Genomic DNA, 24,760 nt, shown 5'->3' with positions numbered 1-24,760 from the left:
GTTTATGCATTGGATGTTAAACGTTTAGAAAGCTATACATTCTTAGTTTAAGTGTACATAAATACAACTTTTTTTATCTAATGCGTTTCCTAAGCAAAAACATGAATTTGCAATAAGATGCAATGCGACAGGTGTCACACACTCCAGAGTTAGTTATTGAACCGCTGGCCGTAAATAAGAGCGAAACCGTGTCACCCAGCTATCATCATACTTTTATCCATAACTCTTTGGCCTGACGTTGCACACATTTCCCGATTACCCCAGCAAAGCATCACTTGAAAAGCAGGTTGAAAACCCTCAGATTTATGCCCACTTCGCTTATTCTTTTCAAGCATAATTTATGCCACGCGATTCTGTCCTGGTTAAATCAAGCAGAAAGCTCCTTTCTCGCATTCCTCCTCTTTTCTGAAGGTGGACTATGGGGAGACTGTTTAACTTAAGTGTTTCTATAGGGGGCTGTTGTACTTTAACTCCTGCCCACCAGCAGCCGCGACGAACAAAGCCGGGACTCGAGGTCTGACTCTTCATCTTTCTTTGCGCTTAATTTTCATTGATTCTGAATACAAGGGGAGCCCTCGGGGACTCTCTCTGAAGACGCGGACAGCCCCCCAAGCCAACCATCTGCTCCCAACCAAATGGCGTTTTTTCACATCGCAACTGCATGTCTCCACTGCCTCTCTGGGCCGCGCGCAGCCGCGCACACGCAGGCTTCTCCAAATGAGACTGGAAGCATGAGCGCATGAATGCCGCTGCTGGGCCATATGGTGAGGGAAGCTGCACTAAGTGGCCGTGGGAACACAGGCAGTAACGACCGCGGTAACGGCTTGTGGGAGAGTGTCTGCCAATCGATCGCTCAAATGAAGTGGAGCGCGAATGTTTCTGAATGAGATGAACGCGCATTCCTGTATACGCAACAGGCGATCAAAGTGTTGTGGCATCGTGCATGCGAATGCGTTTAAAGCTTATTCTGTGTTCGGGAAACGAACAATGCACTATAGTAAGAGTAGGTTCGCCATCATTCATGACGCAGCAAGAACTTGCACTGATTAAAATAACAAAGGATGTGTCGCGTGGCTCGGGTGGCGCACTCATTATGGAAAAACAGCAACAAATGCAAGAAAAAACAATAAAACCTACAGCGAAATAGATTGCCCCGGATTTACGAAGTTACTTAAGTTTTATCGAAACTGATTCTCCATCGACTATATTAATGCACACGAGCTGTTTGATTTAGAGTCATGATAGAGTTTCGAGTATATGCTACTAGAGCGCGCGCGCGTGTGTGTTAGAGAGAGAGAGAGAGAGAGAGAGAGAGATAGAGCAGGAGGGGTGAGTGAATTCTTCAACAGGCTCGAGGACTGTCGCGTGCCATCATCCTTTAGGGAACATCTGCCCCTTTCCCCTGGGGTGGTATTGTTTATGTGAGAAACTTTGGTTCAAAGAGGAAGAAAATCAATAATTGACCCAAACCTTGTGCTACACTGGAATCCGGCGTCTGCCAAATGTAACAACACATCTGTTATTTATATCATGCAACTATGATTCAAAGGTTAAATAATTGAAATGTGAAAAACTTAAACGCATCGAGCTGTATCTATCACAGAAGACAATTTTATTATTATACCTTTTTTTTCTCTATCAGTTTTTGAAACTACAAAACTACTTTGTGAAATCCTTTTTCTTAATTTAGCATCGTATCAGTTCAATCGTGACTCGTGTTTTTAAATGTCATTATAGTAATATATATGGATAAAAGCGTCTGCTAAATGCATACATTTAATTTTTAATTTTTTAATTTATATATAAAAATATTTTTTTTTTCAGATTTGTTATCGACCAGAGCATGTCTTAAATTATTTCAAATATATATTTCAGCTGTGGACACGTTGTCTTGTTTTTCAATTTAAAATCACTGTAAAGGAACACGCTGATTGGCTGGTGAGATTGTCGCGCCGGAACAGGAAGTGAGCGCAACATTGTAAACACTAGCGGTTCTGCTGCTGTAGCAGTCATGCAGCATTGAGCGAGAGACCGTTTAAAGCTCATTAAGTTGAGTATTCTTGCCTGCATTCCTCCGAATAGTGAGTCAGTTTTTGTTTCATTAGCAGCACTGGGTTTAATATCTGTGACATTAAGTGATAAAGGACACTAGTGCTCCATATCCTCACACACAGGTGGACACAGTAAAGGGTCTCTCAGAAACATGCATTCATATTATCCGGTGTTTTTCAGGAGGAGAAACTATTGTAATGCGTTAGAATAAACTGTATATAAAAGATAATTATTTACAGCTTAAAACATGAATATAGCGGGAACATTTCAATTTATTTATATATTGGCAAATCTAGCATTATTTAGCATTATTAGCATTAAATGAATGAATGCTTAGACATTACAGGATGGTTTCAAACCATTTATGTATAGTCTAAATTGTGGCTGACTAAAAGTGTTAAAGTGATAAATGATGCATATCATAAGTCAGTAAAAAGAATGTTGGGTCACTTATTCATTCATGCATGCATTCGTTCATAAATAACAGTGAGAAGTAAACAGTGATTCTTAAAATGTTTTAATTCGCCATTCCACAATATAATGCTTTCAAAAGGCTTTAAATCAGAGCAGAAAATCATAAATTCCTAATCAGGGCATTAAATGTTGCATGCACTGAAAAAAAAAAAAAAAGTAGCACCTTCCTCAGTATTTTTGTTATCTAAACATCCTTAAATAAAATACATTTATTTCAGATAAAAAAAAAAAGACCATGGGAATATGATTTTTTTTTTTACATTTCAGTGTATAATTTAAGTTGTATGCATTATTGAGTTGACAGATGCATTGAGATTTTACAAAATCATAATTTTAATCAAGAGAAAATGGGGCATTACCATTCATGTATGCACTTTTATGTTTGGTTTTAGGTGCATGAAGCTGCGGATGAGCTTTCATTCAGCTTAAGATGGGTGTGAAGGGCTTACAGTACTTCATGGAGACGTGCTGCGCAGACACGTGTGTGCCAGTGGATCTGAAACAGATGGCAGTGGATCATGTCAAAGCCCATCCGGACAGAGCCGCCACAGTAGTAGTGGACGGAATGGCCTGTTTAAGATACTGGTATCGCTGTCAAGCTTGGGTCCATGGCGGTCAGTGGCAAGAGTACATGCACATCCTTCAAGAGTTCGTGGATGCGTTCACGGCTGCAGGCATAGGCTTAGTCTTTTTCTTCGACGGAACGGTCGAGGATCAAAAGCGGCCAGAGTGGGTGAAGAGGCGCCTGAGAGTCAACCAAGACATCGCGAGAATATTTCAGCACATTAAGACTCACGGTCAGCAGCCGGACAGCAGAGACCTTTTCTGCCTTCCCTCCGGACTCGCAACCTTCTCCAGATTTGCCCTCAAAAGCCTCGGCCAGGAAACACGGTGCTCTGTTCGCGAAGGAGATTATGAGATTTCCGACTACGCTTTGTCTCACGACTGCATGGGCATCCTCGGTCAAGACACAGACTTTGTTATCTACAACACGGTTCCATACCTGTCCATCAATAAGCTCAGTTTGACCAACATGACAACAGTGCTGTTCTCCAGAGAGCGGCTGTGCCGCGTTTTGAAGCTTCATATGACAGACCTTCCTCTCTTGGCCTGTCTGTTAGGTAATGACGTGGTGTCTGAACAGCAAATGCAGCGTCTCCGCAACAGCGCTTTGGAGTCATTTCGAAAGAAACACAGGCAAGTTCAGGGAGACAAGGTCTACGCTGTTGCAGACTTCATTAACGTTCATCATCCAGCATTAGGTCTTTCCTCACTGTCGTTAGTTGAAGAAGAGAAAGAAGCTTTAGAAAAAGGCATAGCAATGTATTTACTTCCAGGCCAAACTTCCCCTTGGTTAGAAAGCAGCCGTCCCGTTCCTGAGTCTGTGTGTTTGATGGGCGAGTTTGTTCCAGGTGACATATTACAGGTGAAAATAAAAACAATGCACTATTTGGGACTTAAAATCTAATTTAAACATGCAATTAAACAAAGTTTTCTCATTTTGAATTGCATGGTATATATTAAGTGCATAACATTTAGAACTTTAAATGCTGGTAATATAATTTGGCTTTTAAAAATGCTTAATAAAATATACAAGGTACACTTTAACTCCGACTTTTTGCTAGCAGAAGTAACATGGCTTTCTCTTACTAAGTGTTTCCATGTTTCAGGCGGCGCTAGAAAAGCACACACGGGCAGAGTGTTTCCTGCTCTATAACGTGTTATATGATGGAGTCGTGGAGTGCAGTAACACGTTGGAAGATGAGGATGAGGTGGAGTTACCACCGCAGGCCGTCTTATATCTGCCTGTGCGAGAACGAATCTACGGCCTTTTACTGCCAGTGCAGCCAGGTGCGTCCCCTTTCGGTGTTTACTCAGAATTTATGGAAAATGTATTGTTATATAATGCTTTTCTGTTACGTTGTGACTTGTATGCAACTGAGAGGAAGCCAACTAAATGAAGAAGAGCATTTTTAATAACATAATACAGTAAACTGTCGATTTCTCAAGTATGAACCTGCAAAATAACATTACAAATAGTTCCCAGCAGTGTTTGTTGTTAACTAAGGCCCCATTTACACTGCATGGTTCAAGTGACCCAAATCCGTAATGTAAGCAGGAAAAAACCGAATGGATTCGATTTTCTCAGATCAGATTCAGGCCTTATTCATATGTGGTAATAAATCGGATATGAATCAGATACGTGCATTTGTGTGTGCCATGTAAGCAGACAAATCGGATATTCCCCAGTAAATGCGAGTCGTAGGTCATTAAAAAAGTGTTGTCAGCTCAGGTGGACACCACCAACTGAGATCACATCACATGACTTATTATAGGCGCGATGGAGGACGAAGGATACACGCAGTTGAGCAATGCGGAGGTTTCATGTCTATTAAGTTTTTGGGGTGAAGAGACAGTGCATGCAAAAATGCAGGGTTGTTACAGAAATAAAGGGCCCTCCTTTTTTTCTCTGCCATACGAGACCAATGTTTTGCTGATTTATTTTTTTCTGTTGTTGACTTTTCAAAATATTGTGGAAAGCAAAATATATATATAATTTTATTTGCATCTGCATCCATTGTATTTCGTGCTGTTTTACTTCCCTTTCCATGTCAGAACGTCTACGTTTGGTAGTTTCAGCAGTGTATAGTGTAAATGCAAAAATCGGATACGGGTCACTTTTGAAAGATGACATAAGCGGGTTGTCAAAAAATTTGGATATAGTCAGAAAATCGGATTTGGGCATCAAGACCTGCAGCGTAAATGCAGCCTAAAATTGTTAATTGAAATAGAGCTATAATAATACATAAGTATTAGATGACTTTTTGTTTGTTAAAAAGATTTACATTTAATTTAAAATATTTTTATTGTTTTGCAAGTTGATAGTGTGCGGGATTTTCTTGTTTTCTCATACTTTGACTATATCAGTCTTTTTGCGCACCTATCTATGACCTACAGGTGTGCGATGCTAATTTATAAAAAATATTTTTATGGAAATTAGAAAGTTGAAATACTAAAATTACTTCAACTTAAGAAAATAAGAGTTAATTTAATAATGCTAAAAAAAGGCAAATAACACACAAAAAAAACTCTAATTAAAATAAAAAATGAAAATATAACAAAGCTAATTCAAAATATGAATAAATACTATCATGGTATACGGTATGTAATACTAAAATAACACTGACTCACACGGTCGTGGAAAAACCTGAGGAAATATATAATATAACGTAGTTTTCTGAGCTTGACATAATCAGTAAAAATCTTTAGAAGTCATGGAAATTTCCATGTTCGATAAAACTACTAAATATTTAATTGGCTATAAATTTCTTAATAATTATACTTTTTTTTTTTTTTTATTGGTCAGAAGATGTAGTTAAGTGAAGTGTGATGTATTTTTGTCAGTTGCATTTTGGAAGAAATCTATGCTGCAGTTTTTTATAAAGTGATCTTTGGATAAAATTATTTTTTTTATGTTAATGCCTTAACATAGGCATTTAGTTGAGGTATAGAAATATAGGTTGTCCTCTTACTGTGCCGTTAACAGAAAATACATCTCCATTGCTTTGTAGTATTCTGGGAATTGTTTTGTTTCTGTCCAATATTTGTGGTGTGGGCAAATATGTGGTGAACGTGCTGTTGAAAAGAAGAGCCAGACCAAAGGGGACAAAACATATCAGATTTCCAACAGTCGACACTAAACTGTAATTTTGGAAAGGCTCTGTCAGTCAAATTATTTCATAACATTCAAACCTATTACACAAATGCCCTTTCTGTGCCACTTTTTTTTGCCATTGTTGCTCTCAGTTCGTATAAACCTCTCTCTGTTTTCTAGATTGTTCTGGTCAGACTGTGTCCGTCAAAGAATGGTTCGTCTTTCCAGGAAATCCACTTATGGAGCCAACCAGGGTCACTCCAAAACCCCTTAATAATCGAAGTATGTCACTGAGAAGTTGTGTTCTACATATTTGCTCGAAAGTGTATAGCATCTGTTTTTATTTTAAAAGTGATGCAGTGGATTGCAGCCTTAAATAATCCTCTGATAATCTCAAGAGATCTATGTGCTGTTGTTGGTGTACATAATTCTCTTCGTTTGCTCTTTTGTATTTCCTTGAAAAGCATGATTGCATGCTTTGTGATAAATAGAAAAAAGGCCATATGGTTTGTTCAGTGCATTTTGCTGCATTGCATATTTCATCACTGCATTACAGAGCATCCAATACGAATATTAGGGGATTCTGAAACATATGTATGAGCCTGCGAAAGACAGAGAAGTAAATATAAAGTTATATATTTATTAGCTATATTTGTGAGTGCAATCTCCATAAATGATTTAAAACCATTATTTAGTAACCACAAATTATTATAAGATCATATCCTTTTATTATAACTGTCCAGTTATCCAATCTTTAAAGAGATAGTTCACCCAAAAATTACAATTAACTGTTAATTTTTTTTCACCCTTTGAGGGCCATTGAGGGGTAGGTGATTTTTTCTTCTTGAGTAGAACAGTAATGAAGGTTTTTTTGTTGTGAAACCGTGATCCTTGGTGATTCATAAAATGCAAGCCAGGGGCTACCTATCTTCGGAAAAGAAAGAAAAAAAAGATAATTATCAAGAGACACAAAATGAATACCCATGGCTCCTGATGATATATTGATGTCTTAAGATGCGAAACTTTTGGTCTGTGCAAGAAACTGAACATTATTTACAACATTGCAACTCACAGCCTCAGACAATGGGGAAATCTGATTATTTTCCGTGAACTGGTACTTCTGGACCGTTCATTTAATGAACTGGTTCAGTTCTCATGAAACGTGGATGTTTTCCATGTCTAAAGCATTTAAAGTGCATACGTTTTTCTTTCTAAGCTCACCTTACAATGAGAAAAAAAAAAAAAATTATTTTTACCACTTCATTCAAGAGGTTTAACTAGTTCACCAAAAAGAACCGGTTCAAAAGAATGATTCGTTCGTGAACCGAACATCACTCGGACTGTTTATCTGAGGCTCCGGATTGCAGGTAATAATATTGTAGATGATGTTCAGTTTCTTGCACAGACTGATCATTTTGCTTCACAGCACCTCATTATACCATCAGGAGCCACAGGTATTAATTTTGTGTTCCTTAACATGCATTTTTTAATTCTTAAAGGTCCCGTTCTTCGTGCTTTTTTTAAGCTTTGATAGTGTTTACAGTGTGCAATATAACATGTTACCGGTTGTGGTCCATAAACAACGCCTTCTCCAGACAAAGAGGGAACTGCTCCATCTTTCAATAATAATCTTTGTGCGAATCTGGCATTAAACTGATTGAGATTGAGGAAGCTGTCCTCAGCAAAATGTGCTGCACATAGTTTTACATGTGGATTATAATTTTCGGAACAGAGTTAAACATAAATTGTAACCATTAATCTCCAAGTACAGCATCCCTGGGAAGCCCAAACAAAGGTGATCGGACTCTGAGATGAAAATAACAGAGTTTCAACGACATGGCAAACACAAACGCAGCTCTTCTTTCTTCTCTGTCGGAGCGCAACAAGACCACGACCCCTTTTTTGTGTATTCATGTGGGTGGAGGTTAGTCAAAAAACTGTTTTAGTGACGTAATTACTGCAGGAACTAGAGGGGTGTAGTCCAAACGGGTCGTTCGATGTAGGCAAATTCTGTTAAATAAAATATCTCGCTTGACATTGAACTTTGAGCTTCAGAATTTTACAGATATTATTTATACTCTAACAACAACATTACACACTAACTAAAGTTTAAATCATGGGATCATGAAGAACGGGACCTTTAAAAAGCGACTTGCATATTATGAATCACAAAGAAGCAAATTTTCAGCTAAAGATCTTCTTTACTGTTCTACTGAAAAAAAAAAGTCTCTTACATCTCGGATGGCCTGAGGGTGGGTAAATGAACAGCAAATTTTCATTTTTTGGGTGAACTGTCCCTTTAATTTACTCTCATACAAGTTGAACTTGTGGTTTTCGTTGATCAACAGAAGGGTCCCCTGATCTGATGGCTCTGTGGTTTAGGACGGACCCAGAGGTGAAAGCAGTTCAGACATCAACACTCCTGGATGTCTTTGACCTGTATGAGTTTACTGAAGAGCTGAAGTCCTTTGACAGCCCTTTGATTGCTGTGATTTGTCTGGTAACCTACATCGCCATTCAGGTTTGTTTAACTTTTCATCGTTGATCCCACGGACCACTGAGGTTTTCACTTGAATGTAAACAAATGGCTTTGTTCAGGTCCATTCGCACCACGTATGCTCTGTTAGCCTTTATTTATTAATGATCTGGCCTCATTGCAGTGTCTCTTCAACACTGTTTATAGTGTGTAGTCCTTATCAGACAACTGGCATACCCTTGCATTGTGTACAGATGTGTGTGTGGTGACACTTGATGCTTGTTGTGTATACATGAGTGTGATTGTCACAGCTTGCATGTGGAATAAAAACCACCGTTTGCTCCTGGATCTAGGCGAGACAGCTTTCCCTGGAAGACGTAGATGCATATCTAAGCCAAGCTGTTTGTCTCAGACACAAATCCTTCGGAGAAGTGCAACAGCTCTGGGTGAGTCGTTTGCACCGCCTCTGCCTTTCTGAAAGTATCGTTTGTACACCCGCATACTCACCCGTTTGAACTGGGCTCGGTTTGGGGTCTGTATACAGGTGGAGAACAACATAAGGGTTTTAACATTAAGCCATAATTTTATGTGAATGTTCAAGTGTTGTAGACCATTTAAATCATCTTAGCTACGACTTAGCAGGACTAATATAGTGAAGTACACGTAGGCGTCCCGTATCATTATGACTCTTTTTGGATCTTCTAAGATTTGATGGAATAGACTTTCATTGTAGGAACAAAACATGAGGGAAAGTAAATTATGACACAACTTCATTTTTGAGGTAATGTATCCATTTAAAATAGCTACAGTAGACGAAAAACACTGTAATTCATGTCAAATCGGCACAACAACATGGAGATGCAACAAATCAAGGCTTTTACTTGAGAGATGCATCAGATTCTTTTGCTATTTGGAAAAAACGGGTAAAGAGACTGGAGGGATAATTTCTGGTTGCTTTGTGACATTCCTCTCAGAAACGACTCTAATTGTGGTCTGAACCTGAGAGCGATGCTCTGGTGACGGGCTCCGCGTCGGCCCCGCCGGCGACCACAGGGCTATTTCAGCTCCCACCGTAATTTAAGCCTCTTATACGTGCTATTTCAAGGGCGGCCTGTGGTTTCGCAGTGCTTGGATTGAGAGCCCTCCCCACAGCACAGATAATGGATGATAGAGGGACAGATTAGAGCCTCTTGGGAGATATCCAGCAAGCCTCCTCCTAATTTACAGATCCTCCCGTGTCTACGGCCATGCTTTTTTGCGTCTGGTGTGAATCCCTCCAGTCTGTTGTTTTCAGATGCTGATGCTTATCTCGCCCTTGACTGGTGTAACGCCAAGCTGTTGACAATACAAATCAACTATTAAGATGTGTTTGTGTTTTTTACAGATTATATGTTTGTGTACTTTTGCAAACGTGGTCTGAGCAAAGAATTGCAATCACTCAGACAATGGCGGACTCTGTATCTTTTGTGCCTTTTAATGGCTGTTTATTATGCACTTGGCCGCAGTATTTATTTATATATGATCCCACGTGTTTACATTTTGGCTCAAGTGAAGTGATATGGCTGGGTTTATGTAGGGTGATGAATGATAGCGCTGAGGGGTTGTGTGTTTAGAGGGTGCGCAGGGCAACAGGTGTAGGGTTTCTCGTTGACCCAGAGATGCGTATGTGCTCAAGGCACGGTGGCAACAGCCTGCCGCTGGCCAGATGAAAGTGTGTTAATCTCTCCTGCCTCCCATGTGCCATGGGGTGTCTGGAGCACCTGTTACACGCTCCATTGTTGTCTCCCATCGGGAGTCACACTGTCACATCTGCCTGAAATGTGAAAGGGTTGGGGGGGAAGAGGCTGTAAGAGACAGACAGATGGCAGGAGAGTCTCCAGGGGCTGGCTGATTACCCCCCTCTAATCTGCTTCCCCCGTGTTGCTTTGTCATAGTAAGGGAATGTAAATGCTAGCTAAGGATGCCACTACACAGAATCTGTAAGGGATGAATTTAACGATTCCAATTCAGAAATTCTTTTAGTGTTTTTTAGGAACGTGTGTGTGTGTGTGTGTGTGTAACAGTTCTCCACACACGGTTCGGCACGCGCTGGGACTGCTTTTCAACTTAAATCTGAGAAAGCATCTGTAATATGGTTTGCTCGTAAAACAAACAGGGTTCAGCTAATATATTTTTCTGTTGATGCATGCGAACAAACAAACCATGCACTCTTGTTCAATGCGAATGCAGTATGCTGGAATATGAGCAGTCATTTATTCTGTCTTCACCCGGGTGCTGATAGACCTGAACAGCACACGTTAATATCTGTGTTTGATCTGAACTCATTTAAGATTTGTACATGTGCTCATCCGAAGCGCAAACCCTCTCTGAAATATTGTGTTTAAATGGACAAATTCACACAAAAATTATGCCCGTTTTGGTAAGTACCCTACAGCAGACATAGGCCTACTGTATTCTGCATTGCATTCTCTTAAAGTGAAAATGTTTTTATTAAGCGAACAGGAACAATAAATACATCACTCACTGCTTTTGATTGAAAAGCTTTTAAAGCTTTTAAATAAAGAACAATGTTTAATTTATACAGTGAAATATGCAATGTTGTTTTACATTTGATTACTTTATTCAATTTCTGTACCTAAAAACTTGTTAGACCACCTTAAAAAAAAAAAAAAAAAAAAATGTTTATTTTATTTGTATTTTACTCTATTGTATTTATTTGTGCTGTTGCTTGTAGTTAGATAGAATGTTCTTTTTTTATAGTCTTTCCATAAACATAGCACATACCAAACTGTACCGAAACCGTGACTCTAAAACTGTGAAAAAAACCGAGCCATGAAAAAGTTGAACCGTTCTGCCCCTAATTAATATATATATTATATAATATATATATTTCACAGTTCGGTTTTTGACAGTTTTAGAGTCACGGTTTTGGATATATATATATATATATATATATAACAACAGTACTGAGTTAGTCATACATCAACCCAAACTTATAATGTATGAATTTGAGACTGATTTGTGAGAACCACTTCTAATCAGAGTCAGTATGTTTTATTTTATACATTTTTTCCAGAAGGACTGAAGGCAAATCATTTTCATGGCATTCAGTTCTGTCCTACAAACACATGCTGCGACTCATACAGAAGTCCAACTCGTAAACCTGCCCCAGCTTTCACTGACTCATAAGGAAGTAAGAAAAAAATGCAGAAACCACTGTTTTGAGTCACTAATTCGCTGAATAAGAACCAGAATAATTTAATTCTGTACATTTACAAACCCTAACCATAACAAATCTTTTGCATTTTGCTTTAGAATCCAGTAACGGTGCATTAATCGCTAGCAAAAGCTAGTGTAATAGTCACCTGTTTGTAATGGTGGATGAATGCAACCTTTTAGGAACCACTGACCGAACCAAATCATTCAATTCAAGTATTTAAAAAAAAAACCTGAATCTGTTCTTGATTCCCAACCCTTTATCAACACAAAACTGGTTTCAGACGCAACCCCACAATGTTTATTTAGCAAATGAAAAATTGAAAGTTCATTGAAATACCACACAAGACTCAGACAAGCCTTGTCTTGTCATGCGTGAATGTTTACAGTAGTAACATTGAGCAGACGTGCATTAAGGTATGGCACAGGTGCAGAGCCTGATCAGAAGGCTGTAGTTTACCATCAGTGTTGAGCTGTGTGTCTTCAGGGGGTCCAGCGGTCCTTCAGGCATCTCTCATTGTTCACTGTTGAAATGCTTGCAGAGCAGCTGCTGTTCTGGTTTGTTGTCCCACTCTATACCTTTACAGCAGCAGGGTGGCATCAGCATTGTCCTGAGGCCTATTGACTTCCACACTGAGCAATTAGCGGCTCTAAAGGTGCTAAGGCTTTTACGTGTCTTTTTAAGCGGTTTAATCAAAGCCGGTCGACTTCATCCCACTCTCTAAACCTTATGCATAACAGTGAATGTGATTAAATGCTCTCGTTTCACTGAAGAGGCATGGTTACGAGGAGGAAGTCAGGCCTGTGTAAACAGCGTAATATTTCAGACGGTGGCCTGGAGGGCGCGGGCAGTGGGCTGCTGCTGTCACTTGGGCTTTATCTCCAGCTTCTCTTTTGTTTGCTTTAGTCTAAGCTGTGTTTGAGAGCAGAGCAGGTGGCAGGCCAGTTTTATGTTTTGATGTCACGGAAGCTAATCAGTCCGTCTCTTATCTCCTGTGGGTGGGGGACCAGGTGACCAGCGGACTGTTTGGTGTGGGGGGGGGGGGGCTTGGTAAACATCCCCTTATCCACGTGGCCGCTTCAGGTGAGCTCTCTGGGGTCACACTCTGCCTTCCTGCAGCCTGAGTTGAAATACACAATGGGGATTGACAATATGATGTAAAAACGGTGTGGTTTAAAGGAGCAGTTTTATCACAATAAACATTATGTAATCGTTAACTTGTGTCATTTCCAACATGTATGACTTACTTTCATCTGTAGAACACCAAAGGAAGAGTTTAGCAGATTGTCCCAGCTGCTCTTTTCCATACGAAAACAGAGATGACTGGTGAACAGCTTCCATTTAACTGATTTTATGAGAACAAAACTTTTTTTTTCCCTTTGCAATAAGTCATGGCAACGGATTTGGAAGGATTTTGGCTACAACAGCCGTTCTATTTAACTGAAGGAGAAGTATGCGTGTGTCTTGACAGAAGCAGCACAGAGAGCAGCTTCTAGGACGTGCTGTGGCATGTCTGATGACACAAGCATTAACTAGGGTGGCCGTGATCAGCTCCGAGGGTCGTTTCGGAGCCGTAATGCGCTGCAGACGTGAGCGGTGTAAATAGTCTAAACACTAATGGTAGCGAAATCCCCCTATACTTGAGAGCAGCCACGTATGAAGTGTTTCTTGGAGGTTATAGTTCATTGAGGAATGATCATATGACTTTTTACATAATGCCATGCCATGTGAATTGTTAATCCGAAAAAAAAAAATGTTTTATTGCATTTTTGTGAACTATTCCTTTGTTGCATTGCCTGAAAAACTTATGCAAGCATATAAACTTTTATGCAATATATAGGCATTTTTGCTAAATTGACGCGTTTCCATTAGGCATATTTTTAATTCACAGTTTCAATTTGCGCAAAAAAAAAAAAAAAAAAAAAAAAAAAAAAAAAGCATAACCAATCTGTAAATGTGATCCCTTAATATGAATATTTAACCAATTTAAATGTTATATTTTGTTTGCTGAAAATCTGTTTATTTAAATTGTGGCAAATTGGAGTTAGTTACAAGAAGCGTGCCTACCATTATTGTTTGGTTTGCAGATCCTGCCGTCAAATATATGAACGAGAAATACATTTGTGAACTGCACTGCAGGTTTTTACCAAATAAGTTTTGGTTTCATTCTCACACAAAGGTGTCACATTACTTCAAAAGACCTTGAATATATAATTACATATATATATATATATATATATATATATAGGTGTGTCACATTTGTAAAATTTCACAGTTATAAAATGTTACATTGTCAATAAGTGCAGCAATGCATGAGGCACCGCTCAGGAGTCACTTTCAAACCAAGCAGACTTCAACAAATTTGCATGACCAATATGGCAAAATATGCACTTTTCATTATTGTATGATTTTGAACAACATTTATATAGTTTTCAGCAAACTTTTTGTCAGTAGTTTAGCACCACTCACACAGAAGTCATTTTCAAACTAAGAAACTTCCTGCTGGTCAATGACCAAGTGAAATCTGCTTTTTCACCCGCACATGATATTAAGTGAAATGGCTGGATTTTGACTGAACAAACCATAACAAACTACTTGTTTTCGAAAGTTTTTTTTCTTATGTGATTCTGTATTCCCTCCCAAATGTAGACCCCTTTTGTGGACCCTAGGGCCGTCCAGCTGGGCTCTCTCTTTGTGCGGGGTCTGACTTACCTCATCGCAGCCAACAGTGCTTGTGGTTTCCCTTTCCCAATGGGTGAGCTCATGCCATGGAAGACTTTCGACGGCCTGCTCTTCCATTCAAAGTATCTGCAAGCCCACTCAGGTTGTCCGAAAGAGGAGCTTCTTGAAGGAAATGTAAGTACAGGAAAATGCTGTTGACCTTGTTTATACTTGGTTTTAACATCTGTCTTGGATGATCCGGTCTCAACTGACTGTTGAGATACTGTTTGAGATCATCCAAGATACTTCTACTTTGTTCACACCGCAATGTGACTTTTCAAAGCCAAACACAACTGGTCACACAGAGCCTTTGTTTTAGATAAATGTTGCACTGACCGGTGAGTGGGCGGTCTTTGACTGTTGTCTGGGATGCTTCATAATGAATTGGTATTTGTACTACAAATGCACTGCATTTCTGAATATCTTTGAATGTGGTTTGAGCAGTTCACAAAATGTTTTAGCATGATCTTTTTTGTATGTCATCATGAACTATGAAGCTCTACCGAAGCCTATTAACATACTAAATGAATATCAGATCATCGTATGGGCCACACATATTTTGTTTACTGGATTTTGTTTAACTTTTGTTTACATGTCTTGGGTTTACTGGAAAACAGTTACAGAATCTCTTTTGTTTTTGATCGCTGCAATGTTTTTTCTGAAGCCAAGGGACCAAAACATCTACATAATTTTTTTAACCCACACATATAAACATTGGTTGATAATTATAAATGCAGTCAGGAACCAACTCAGTCTGTGCATAGTCACCTCTTGACTTCATGGAGGTCTCCGTACTGTTAGTCACTCCGACCTCTTTTGTATTTATAATGGCCCCAAAAATCCTTGGAACACATAATAATGTCAAAATACATCAAACCAAGCGCACATTTGCCTTCAAATGTCTTTTCTCTTTTCTTTTTTGAAGTAAATGCCATTAGATATGACAGTTTCAGGACGATTGGATGGATTTGGTTATTTATAGATGCACATACTGGATTAAGGTTTCGAATATGTCATTGTATATGCATTATGCATTTAATATCTATTTTTTCTGTTGTATTTTAGTCGTCTGGGATGTCTTTGTTCATGTCCGTCAGAGAGCTGGTGCTGGAAGCCTGCAGGAGGCGCGGCGTCCCCATCCACAGCCGACCGCGCAGACTACAACACGGCGATGGTGCGGATCACTTTAAATTTGCTTATCCCTTTCATATGCAGCATCAAATTTACTTCATAAGAATGATTTTTTTACATAGTAAATTGTAATGGAGCTGTGGCCTTTTCACAGGCACAGATTGCTTGTTGACCTGGTTGTGACTCAAATGAAATGCATGCCGAGATGTCCGGGTTACTCGCAGATAAACAATAGCCAGCAGTCTTCATAACTCACTCCAGTGGAAACGCTCTGTTTGGCACAGCTATTTTAGATCGAGGGGATGCTTTGTCATAACAAGAATAATTCTGGGTTACTTTTTATAGGTTGCAATCTATATTAAGTAACATAACAAGACAACAAAATTATAACATGGTGGCTGTTACAAACTCCTTGAGCCCCTTTTGATTTTTACTGCCATCCAGAGTTTTGTGGTTCTGTCCAAAGATTAAAAGAGACCTTATGGTGAAATTGTCTCCATCTGGTTTCCCTCTTGATGTCGACCAGCTCATGAACTGCTCATGTTGTGTCTTCGAGGCAAATAGGCTGCTTTTTGTCATCAGATATTTTAGTCTGATTATGGTGGAGTGGCTAAGTGTTTTGAATCTCAAGATTTGTCCTGTTAGACTGATGTTCTGTTGTTTTTTGGTCATCTGGAATTTCTGTTTTCTGACTTCAAAACAATCTGAACACTCAACTGTGGGATCATGTAAGAAATGCTCGTTAGCCCTTTCAAAAAACATGGTAAGGAAAAATAATTTCATTTTTACATATTGATATATACAATGAAAAATACTTATTATATAAAAATACCATCATATGTTTGCAGATATTTAAGAAACGTGCTAAGTTAACATACTTGTTTATCTGAAAAACAGTCCGTTTTTCTTCTTTGAAAAAGTGCGTCCCGGGTCGGAATGTCAGTCTCTGTTTTGGTCTGTGAAATCCGCCCACTGTCAGTTTACCCAATTGTATTTCAGCACCAGTTAACCAGTTTGTGGAAAACACAGAGTATATAATTTCATTCATAGTCAAGTGTGGTTGTTCCTGTTTGTGTGTGTGTGTCAAATCTGAGGAGGGGCCGGGTGAAAAAAACCCAATACCTAGTTCAACCCCTCTGTGTCAATCCTACATTCAGCACCTTTATGTTCATTCCAACATTTACTAATACATTAATAAAATCATGTATTAATGTTATTTAATGGATCTGAGTTCACATGGACTAACAATAAGCAGTATTTTTATTAACTAACATTAACAAAGATGAACAAAGATGAATAAATACTGTAACAGTGTATTGCTCACTGTAAGGTAATGTTAGTTAATGCATTAAATTTAGTAAACCAACAGAACCTTATTGCAAAGTGCTAGCTAAATGCTTTCAAAATAAAATTAAAGTAAATGCTACAATGGGAACTAGGTAGTTTGAGGTCAGAATATTTAGTTAGTTATAAATAAAATGAGAATGAAATTTAAGATTAGTATAGAATTTGTTTTTTTTCTTGTAATAACGTCTAATAGCTCCAGGTCGATATTATATTTGCTTTTCATTATAAAATGTTACGTCTTTTTGCAAAGGGAAAAATCATTTAGTAACAGGGTTGACTTAAAAAAAAATTGACACAAATATTTTAGGTCATTATTACAGTTATATGCCATTATGACTGTCATATTTATTATTTTAATTGCTAACTATAGTCAAGAATTTCACCAACTATGAGGTGGGATCAGTTTAGGAGGGGATTCAGATATTTGATGCATGTTATCTGGGTAACTATCTAGTATTTCTTGCAAAAATAAAGCATGGCATTTAAAAAAAGAAGTGGTGGATCTCCAAACTCTAAAGAGGCAAAATTAAAAAAAGAAACAATATCCTGTCATCACTCATGAAAACCAAAACGAGACAGTTTGTCTTTCTTTTCTCATTTCTGTTCTGCTTCCTAAAGTTTGCCTCTTTTTTTCCTGAAGTTAATTCACTCCATTATTTCTCTTGTCACTAAAAGGATTGTTTTGAATCTCAGAAGGTCTAAAGTGTCAATTGCAAGAGGCTGTCGGGGGTAGACATAAAAAAGTCTGGTTGTAATTTATGTGCGTTTGAGGCAGTAATCATTGCCTCAGTCTTTTGGGGACGTGGTGGTGAAGTGCAGGCTTCAGAATTGTACGTTTTATGTTTCCAGTGATGCTCCACTGCAAATACTAATTGTGAGAGAGTCAAACCTGCAATTAAAACTGCATTTAAATGCTTCTTTTATTGCCATAGCGAGACCCGTGGAGGCCGATGATCTGCATCGAGAAAGAGGACACCAGCTGCATCCCAGCACACGGCAGGAGTTCAGACAGCAGCCCAGAGCTTCAGCACACTACCAGCACGGTATACCACAGTACACAAGACAAACGCTGGCATAAACACAGTTAGACATACAGGAAAAGATCAAAGCTTGTATGGTTTGTTTGATATTTTATATTTTGTCTATTTGGAGTTTAAAGCTGTAATAAAAGCATATCATCTTCCATAGGTTATAGACCCAGACATCCAAAGAGAGGAAGGTATCACCTCGCACCACGGTGAGCTCTGTGCTTTCAACATAACCGAATATTTTCCAGTGTAAATCTGTGAAAACCGAATTTGATGTTGGCTTGACAAAATATCCTAACTCTTAACCCAAGACCAGAATTTGCAATTCTTATTCCTCCTAGAATTGTCAGGCTTCATCCATCTACAATTTTGATACAGACCTACAAAGTGTAGCACACTTTTGAATTGTATTCGAAATTAGCATTGTCCGGCCAAAAGCGGGGCGTGCTAGTGCGTTCCAGGGCCAGTCGCGTTTCCACTGTCACTTATGGTGCTTGATCGTGCCTCGTCGGTGCTTCCTCGGGGCCAACAACCTGGGTTTTTTGGTCCGACGAAAATCTTGGGCCAAAGTGGGCTGGCTGGGGCTAGAGGAGTGGTTATGAACAAAGGAGGAGTTTCTCCACGTCTGGAGAGCGTCAATGCCGCGGATCATTTCATAAAGCTAACATAACATCAGCATTAAAAACATTTTAAAATAAGTTCAGCTCAAAACTCACTTTCAGTCAGCAGCGAGTGTTTGAAATAACTTGATCCGTGTGGAATATAATCACCATACGACAGACATATAACAGCTGGAGAAATCAGACGTTAGCTTCTTATTCTCTATCACAATCATGTATTTATTTAACAACATATTTTATCCGTCATAAGTCTCTTCTCAAGAGTTTAGCTCCGCGTATAGCCTATGTCATACTAATATAATAATTGTTTTTGTTTTGGAGCTTTTATAAAAATATAGAAATGATCGTTCTTTCTAAATCTGATGTTTAGGCTGCTGTGACTACAAATAAACAGTAGGGATGCTCCGATCACGAGCGGCCGATCGTTAATGCGCATCTCGCCAGTAAAGCCGGTTTTCTAATCCGCTGTTAATTCTATCAGGTGCGTGATTTCACATAGAGTAGCTGTTACTACACAGAGACGTTGTTAACTGAGAAGATGCGCCAATAAACGCTGAAAATTAACGTGATTTGCGCATCTTCTCTATTGATGTTTGTTCTGTATGTTTGTTGCCAATTCAGATTGCACATTTGTTGTTTAAATACATTGATTTTATTACGTCAAAAACTTTACCCCCTACACCATTTTGTAAAATCTTAAAATATAGTCCATTGTGCCAAATAGTATCAAATGCTTTTTTTGACATCGACAAAGCATGCAAATATTTTTTCCGTGTTTATTGATTAGGGTGTGTAGGGTGTAAATGTGGTCAGTCGTTCTGTGATTTGAAAGAAGCCAATCTGACTCGTGCTCATTAAGGAAGTTTACCATTCTGTGGTTTAAGATACTGCTAAATAGCTGTCCCAGATTACTGCTCTCACTAATGCCTCTGAAATTATTAGAGTCCATTTTATTTTGAGTAATGAGTCCACGGCTCCAGATGTCAGGAAAGCAGCCTGAACTAAGTACAGTGTTGAATAATTTGAGCACAGATGTCTTAAGCTCAGGTGTGCTGTGTTTCAGCATTGCACCTAGAATGCTGTCAGGACCAAGATTTTTTTACATTTTTGGCTTTTGAGTTTGTTTGTTGATTCTTTATATGTAATTGGGAAGTCAAGTGTTTTTTTGATTATTTTTAATCGTGTCTTCATATGTTTGTATATTTTGTTTGATCAGATCATAATTGTCATTGAGCTGTTTTGGTGGGATTTCTTTATATAAGTTTTCAAAATGTTGTGTCCAAATGTTTCCATCTTGTATTGGTAGGTCTTGTGGTTTTGTTGTGCTCAGATTATTCCACATATCCCAGAACTGATTACGATTTATTGAATGTTCTATTTCTTGTAAACATTTGGTCAGATGGTGTTGCTTTTGTGCTGTAATTATGTCTTTGTATTGTTTTAATCTTGAACAGTATTCAGTTCTTATGTCGGTGTTGCATGGTTCTTTGTTTCACATTTGATCATTTTCTAAGTTGTTTTCATAGTGTTTTGCAGTCGGGGTCAAACCATTTTTCATCTTTTGGTGTTTTTTTAGTAAATTTTTTGCTTTTCTTTTTCAATTCACTTATATATGCTGCTTTTTGTAGTGAAATTAACACCATCTTTAGTTGTTACAATTTTTTATTCATAAATATAGTGATTAGATTCTTCAGTTCTTCAGAATTCAGGGCTTGGATGAATTTTTCTGCACTGTCTGGAGTCCATTTGTATTTCTGCTGAACCTGAAACATTGTGCAGGTTTCCAGCTTGTTTTGTTCTGGTGTGTGATTTGTTTTAATATAAATGTTAGTTTGGGTTATGGTCAGAAAGTAAGTTATCGAGTTCAGATCCAGTTTTGCATTTAGGTCTCCACACAGCAACACATTTCCCTGGGCCTGGAAACAGCGGATCTCTGTGTGGATGTTGTTCAGATATTCCTCTTCATGGTAAGGGGATTCTGCTGGGGGAATATAGATGGCACAGAGATATTTGTGTAAGTGGTTGAAGTGCCAATTTGGTTGTTTAGTTTTAACCAGCAGTGAAATTTTCCAAATGTGATAATAGAAGTGTGCAGACTTGATGTGGTGCATGACTAGCCATTCAAAGCACTTGACGAGGAAGGGAGTGAGCGCAATAGGACTGTAGTTATTGAAGCAGAATGGAGAAGGCTTCTTCGAAACTAGAATGATGGCAGAAGCTTTGAAACATGTGGGAACAACAGCCTGACTAAGTGAGGTGTTGAAAATGTCTGTGAAGACATCAGTGAGTTCTGCTGCACAGTCTCTCAGTACACTAATGTTGTCACGACCCGGAGCTTTGCGTGCATTGATCCTGCTGAAGGATCTCCTCACGCTGTCTGGGGTCAGTGTCATCACCTGGTCACTGGGAGGAGGTGGAGTCTTCTGTGCAGTGGTGCTGTTTTGTTTTTCAAAGCAAGCAAAGGTGTTCAGCTCGTATCCCCTGCTACAGGCTCCGAGTGTATCTGCTGTCGCTGAATTGATGGGCTATCCTCCTGGAGTGCTGTCTCTTAGCCTCTCTGATACCGCGGTATAGGTTAGCCCTGGCTGTACTCAGGGCCACCTCATCTCCAGCTCTGAAGCTTCCTGTTTCATCATCAATACACTTGTTGATGTAGGCAGTGACAGTCTCTGAGAACTCCTGGAGGTCAGTGGTGTTACAGTATGTCGCAGCCTGCTTAAACATGCTCCAGTCAGTTGTGTCAAAGCAGTCCTGAAGAGCCTCTGACGATCCTTCCAGCCCCACTTAAATCTGTTTTTGAACTGGTTTGGTGACTTTAATGAGTGGTCTGTATGCAGGCATGACAGTGATGTGGTCCGAGGCTCCGAGGTGGGGGAGGGCTTTGTAAGCTCCTCTCTGTGGGGTGTAAAAAAAAAGTCTAAAATGTTTTTACCTCGTGTTGGAAAGTGTATGTGTTGGTGTATTTTTAGAAACACAATCTTTAAGTCAGCATGGTTGAAATCCCCAGCTATGATGAGAAAAGCACCAGGGTGTGCTGTCTACTGCTCTGTGGTGTGCTGGTGCAGTTAATTTAGTGCATCATTCCTGTTGCTGTTGTTGTTGTTTGGGGGAATGTAAACCGAGATGAGCAGTATGGCAGTATATTCCCTCGGCAGATAGAAAGGCCGGCACTTAACAATCATAAAATCCACCAGTGTTGAGCAGTGTTTGCAGATCACAACAGCATCGCGGCACCACGCATCATTGATGTAAACACACAGCCCGTCGCTGCAGGTTTTTCCTCCCGCGACAAGAGCTCTGTCCGCTTGATAGCACGTCAGCTGATCGAGCTGAATACCACAGTCCAAAATGCTGTTGTTAAGCCATGTTTCCGTGAACACAAAAACACAACGGTCTCTCACAGTCCTCTGAGTTGAACTTAGTAATCGGATGTAGTCCAGTTTATTGTCCAAAGAGCGTACCTTAGCCAGTACAATGGTGGGGATAGATGGCTTGTGTGGGTTAGCCGTTAGCCTAGCCCGGATACCTCCACACTTACCCCTCTTCTGCTTCCTCTCACGGTGCTTGTGGCGCCTCTGCTGTGGGCGAGATGCAGCAGTGGGGGTCGGTGATAATGTAGGCCTCCGGAGCAGACCGAGATCCCGCAGCTGTTCCATGTGCGCAGAGTTTAACTCTAAAAATACGGTTTTGCCAACATCCAGCAGAAACTCACGACTGACGACGTACAAAAACACTGCGAGTCAAAAGACAAAAAACAGAAAGAAGCTGCTGCATGTGGACGCTCTGCCATCTTTTGGCACCGCCGCCAAGTCTTTGGGTCCAGGAATTTTCCATTAGAGTTCATGAGAGGGAGAACATCTGGATCAGGTTCAGGATGGGAAGCAGGTTAGGCTTGTGTTTCTGTGGGTGTCTGTGTGTTTGTGGCAGGCTTGTTTTCTGTATATGAGTTGTCTGATTTGTCTTTGGTAGGAGCTGTACTGTAGCAAAGTGTGTTTTCTTTTGTGTTATTTTGTAACTAATCTCTCATTTCTTGCAGCTGTCTGGATATGATCTCTTCTTTTCTCTCATTGTCATCTTCTAGCTCTGTACACAGAGAGTTTGGTTGTCTTTTTTGCAGTTCTCTGAGGGCTCTTGTGAGTTCAGTGATGGAGGAGTTAGTGTTTTTCTTCAGCAGCTGAAGTTGGTTTTTGAGCTCTTGGATGTAAAGATTTGTGTTGTGTGTGTCTGAGTGTTTGGCTTGAGTGTGTTCTTTAAATTCAGTGAAGTCCAGTTCCAGCAAAGCTAAACAGTCTCTAAGGTGAAAGTTTCACTGGGTCTTCCTCCTCAGAGTCTGTGCAGTCTTCTTGAAGCTTGTTTCTCTCCTCCTCGACTCTGATCTTCAGCAGGGGAAAAATCTCCTCAAATGAGGCTTGCTTCATTGCCCTGCAGTAGGAACGTGCCTTTAGGTTACGATGAGTCATCTTTACATATAGTTAATCTTCCCCTTTAACTAATTCCTTCTTTAAAAATCTGCTTGTATTCCTCACAGATGGTAGATTTCCATGTAGTAATTAGAGTGGTGTAGAAGATGAGGTTGTTATTAATTCTCTTCCCACTGAGTTGAATGTAGTCAGCATACAAAACATCAAGATTGTCTCTGAGTGTTTTCTCTTTGTTTTTTGTTTTTCTGGCCTGTACACTTTTGCACTTCTCTGGATAAGACACCTCCCTCCCTGTCCGTCTGTCCATCCCCACACATCCTTCTGTCCATCCATCCATCGGTCGATTGGACAATCTATCCATCCATTCCTGTTTTAAAACTCAGACATGTTTTTGTCAAGCCTACATCAAAGTTTTTCATGAAAAGCTGTACTTTTATAGTTTACAGCATGCCATGTTGGTAGAATTAGCAATTTACTTCTAATCTGCACTGACAACTGAAATGCCTTTCTTTTGTTGTAGATGGCCCCGGTCTCAAAACTAAACAACATTGACTGATGAGAAATAAACTACGAGGCTCTTGTGGAAACAATTGTCACCCACAGAACAAAGCATTTCATTCTCAGATGTGAACGTTCATGTCCATGTTCTTGCCTTAATTTAGATTCTGCCCTTTTGTTTTGACTGCAGATGTTTGTGACACACGTTGCTGCAGTACCAGTAAAAATCACTCAAAAACATCAAATTGTACATGAATATGTATTTTAACAGTCAGATAGGACAAACTGTGTTCAGTGACATCCCTGAAAGCCCTCTTATAGTGAGATTACAGTCTTTTTTTTTCCTTCCACGTGGATGATATGAATCAGTGACCAAAATGGAAGCTTCCTAAACTGTGTGCCAAACCCATTCATTCTGCTCAGACCCTAATTAGTCTCAGATGATATCTTACCTTTCAACTGCTGGTTTGGCCTTGACTCCAGTTGTTCACAATTACAAAGCTTATTTGTCTCCCTCAACACATTCAGATTCTAGATTTTGAAGCAGCCATTCTTAAAAAAAAATTGTAATGATAATGTGCGTGTCATTTCATCAAAAGTCGCGGTTGTGGTTCTGGCAAATCGTGACCAAAATGTACTTCAACCCCATATTGGGTTGATACTCTGTTTCATATCCATCCTTTCTAAAAGTTCTAGTATTATAGTTCATCCAGTATTTTATGTCATGCAAACATTAAAATCTGCCTGAAATATTGCATGGATTCGGCGTATTACATGTCCATAGAATTTTCATCTTCAGCCAAGGGCACATTTTCCATAACTAAAAAACACGATTGTTATTCTTGTGATTTATTGAGAGGGTTTTTTTTTTGGTCCGTTCCCCTCTATGCCCTTGCTGTGAAACAGTGGCTCTGCTAGGTATTGTTAAACACCCGAGCGGAAATAGGATATGGAGAAAGTTCCACAGCTTAAGTGGTCAAAGCACAGCTCTTGCTCTTATCTACAGAGAAAGAAAGCCGCAGGAATGAAAAACAGTACTACACAAACACGTGACTCGGCAAGGGATGGGAAGACCATATAGGCACAGCAGGAAATGGAGGCGACAGATTTACTCATGCAA

At 39.4% G+C, this 24,760-nt stretch overlaps 1 protein-coding gene across 2 annotated transcripts; it reads left to right on the top strand.

Annotated features, from left to right (window-relative positions):
- Positions 1-709: 709 nt before the first annotated feature.
- Positions 710-24,395, top strand: fam120b (family with sequence similarity 120B). Of its 2 annotated transcripts, none has more exons than XM_052573389.1 (11): positions 710-764; positions 2,919-3,952; positions 4,197-4,377; positions 6,362-6,463; positions 8,530-8,702; positions 9,011-9,103; positions 14,524-14,730; positions 15,661-15,769; positions 18,006-18,116; positions 18,262-18,310; positions 23,663-24,395. In XM_052573389.1, the coding sequence occupies exons 2-11, from the start codon at positions 2,957-2,959 to the stop codon at positions 23,682-23,684; spliced, it is 2,043 nt and encodes a 680-aa protein (XP_052429349.1). In that variant the 5' UTR covers positions 710-764; positions 2,919-2,956; the 3' UTR covers positions 23,685-24,395. The 2 variants fall into 2 exon arrangements, with proteins under 2 accessions (XP_052429349.1, XP_052429348.1); XM_052573388.1 differs by lacking the exon at positions 710-764 and adding an exon at positions 1,926-2,081.
- The last annotated feature ends 365 nt before the right edge of the window (positions 24,396-24,760 follow it).

This window comes from Carassius gibelio, chromosome B13 (genome assembly GCF_023724105.1).
Source record: "Carassius gibelio isolate Cgi1373 ecotype wild population from Czech Republic chromosome B13, carGib1.2-hapl.c, whole genome shotgun sequence".
NCBI lineage: Eukaryota > Metazoa > Chordata > Actinopteri > Cypriniformes > Cyprinidae > Carassius > Carassius gibelio.
Note: the sequence above shows the minus strand (reverse complement) of the source record. Positions and strands in the feature narration are given on the sequence as shown.

Excerpts from the sequence above, each read along its gene's own strand:
- fam120b (XM_052573389.1), top strand. The coding sequence starts at position 2,957 with ATGGGTGTGAAGGGCTTACAGTACTTCATGGAGACGTGCTGCGCAGAC. Across the intron at positions 4,378-6,361 it reads TTTACTGCCAGTGCAGCCAG|ATTGTTCTGGTCAGACTGTG; the intron begins GTGCGTCCCCTT and ends TCTGTTTTCTAG. Across the intron at positions 9,104-14,523 it reads GAGAAGTGCAACAGCTCTGG|ACCCCTTTTGTGGACCCTAG; the intron begins GTGAGTCGTTTG and ends TCCCAAATGTAG.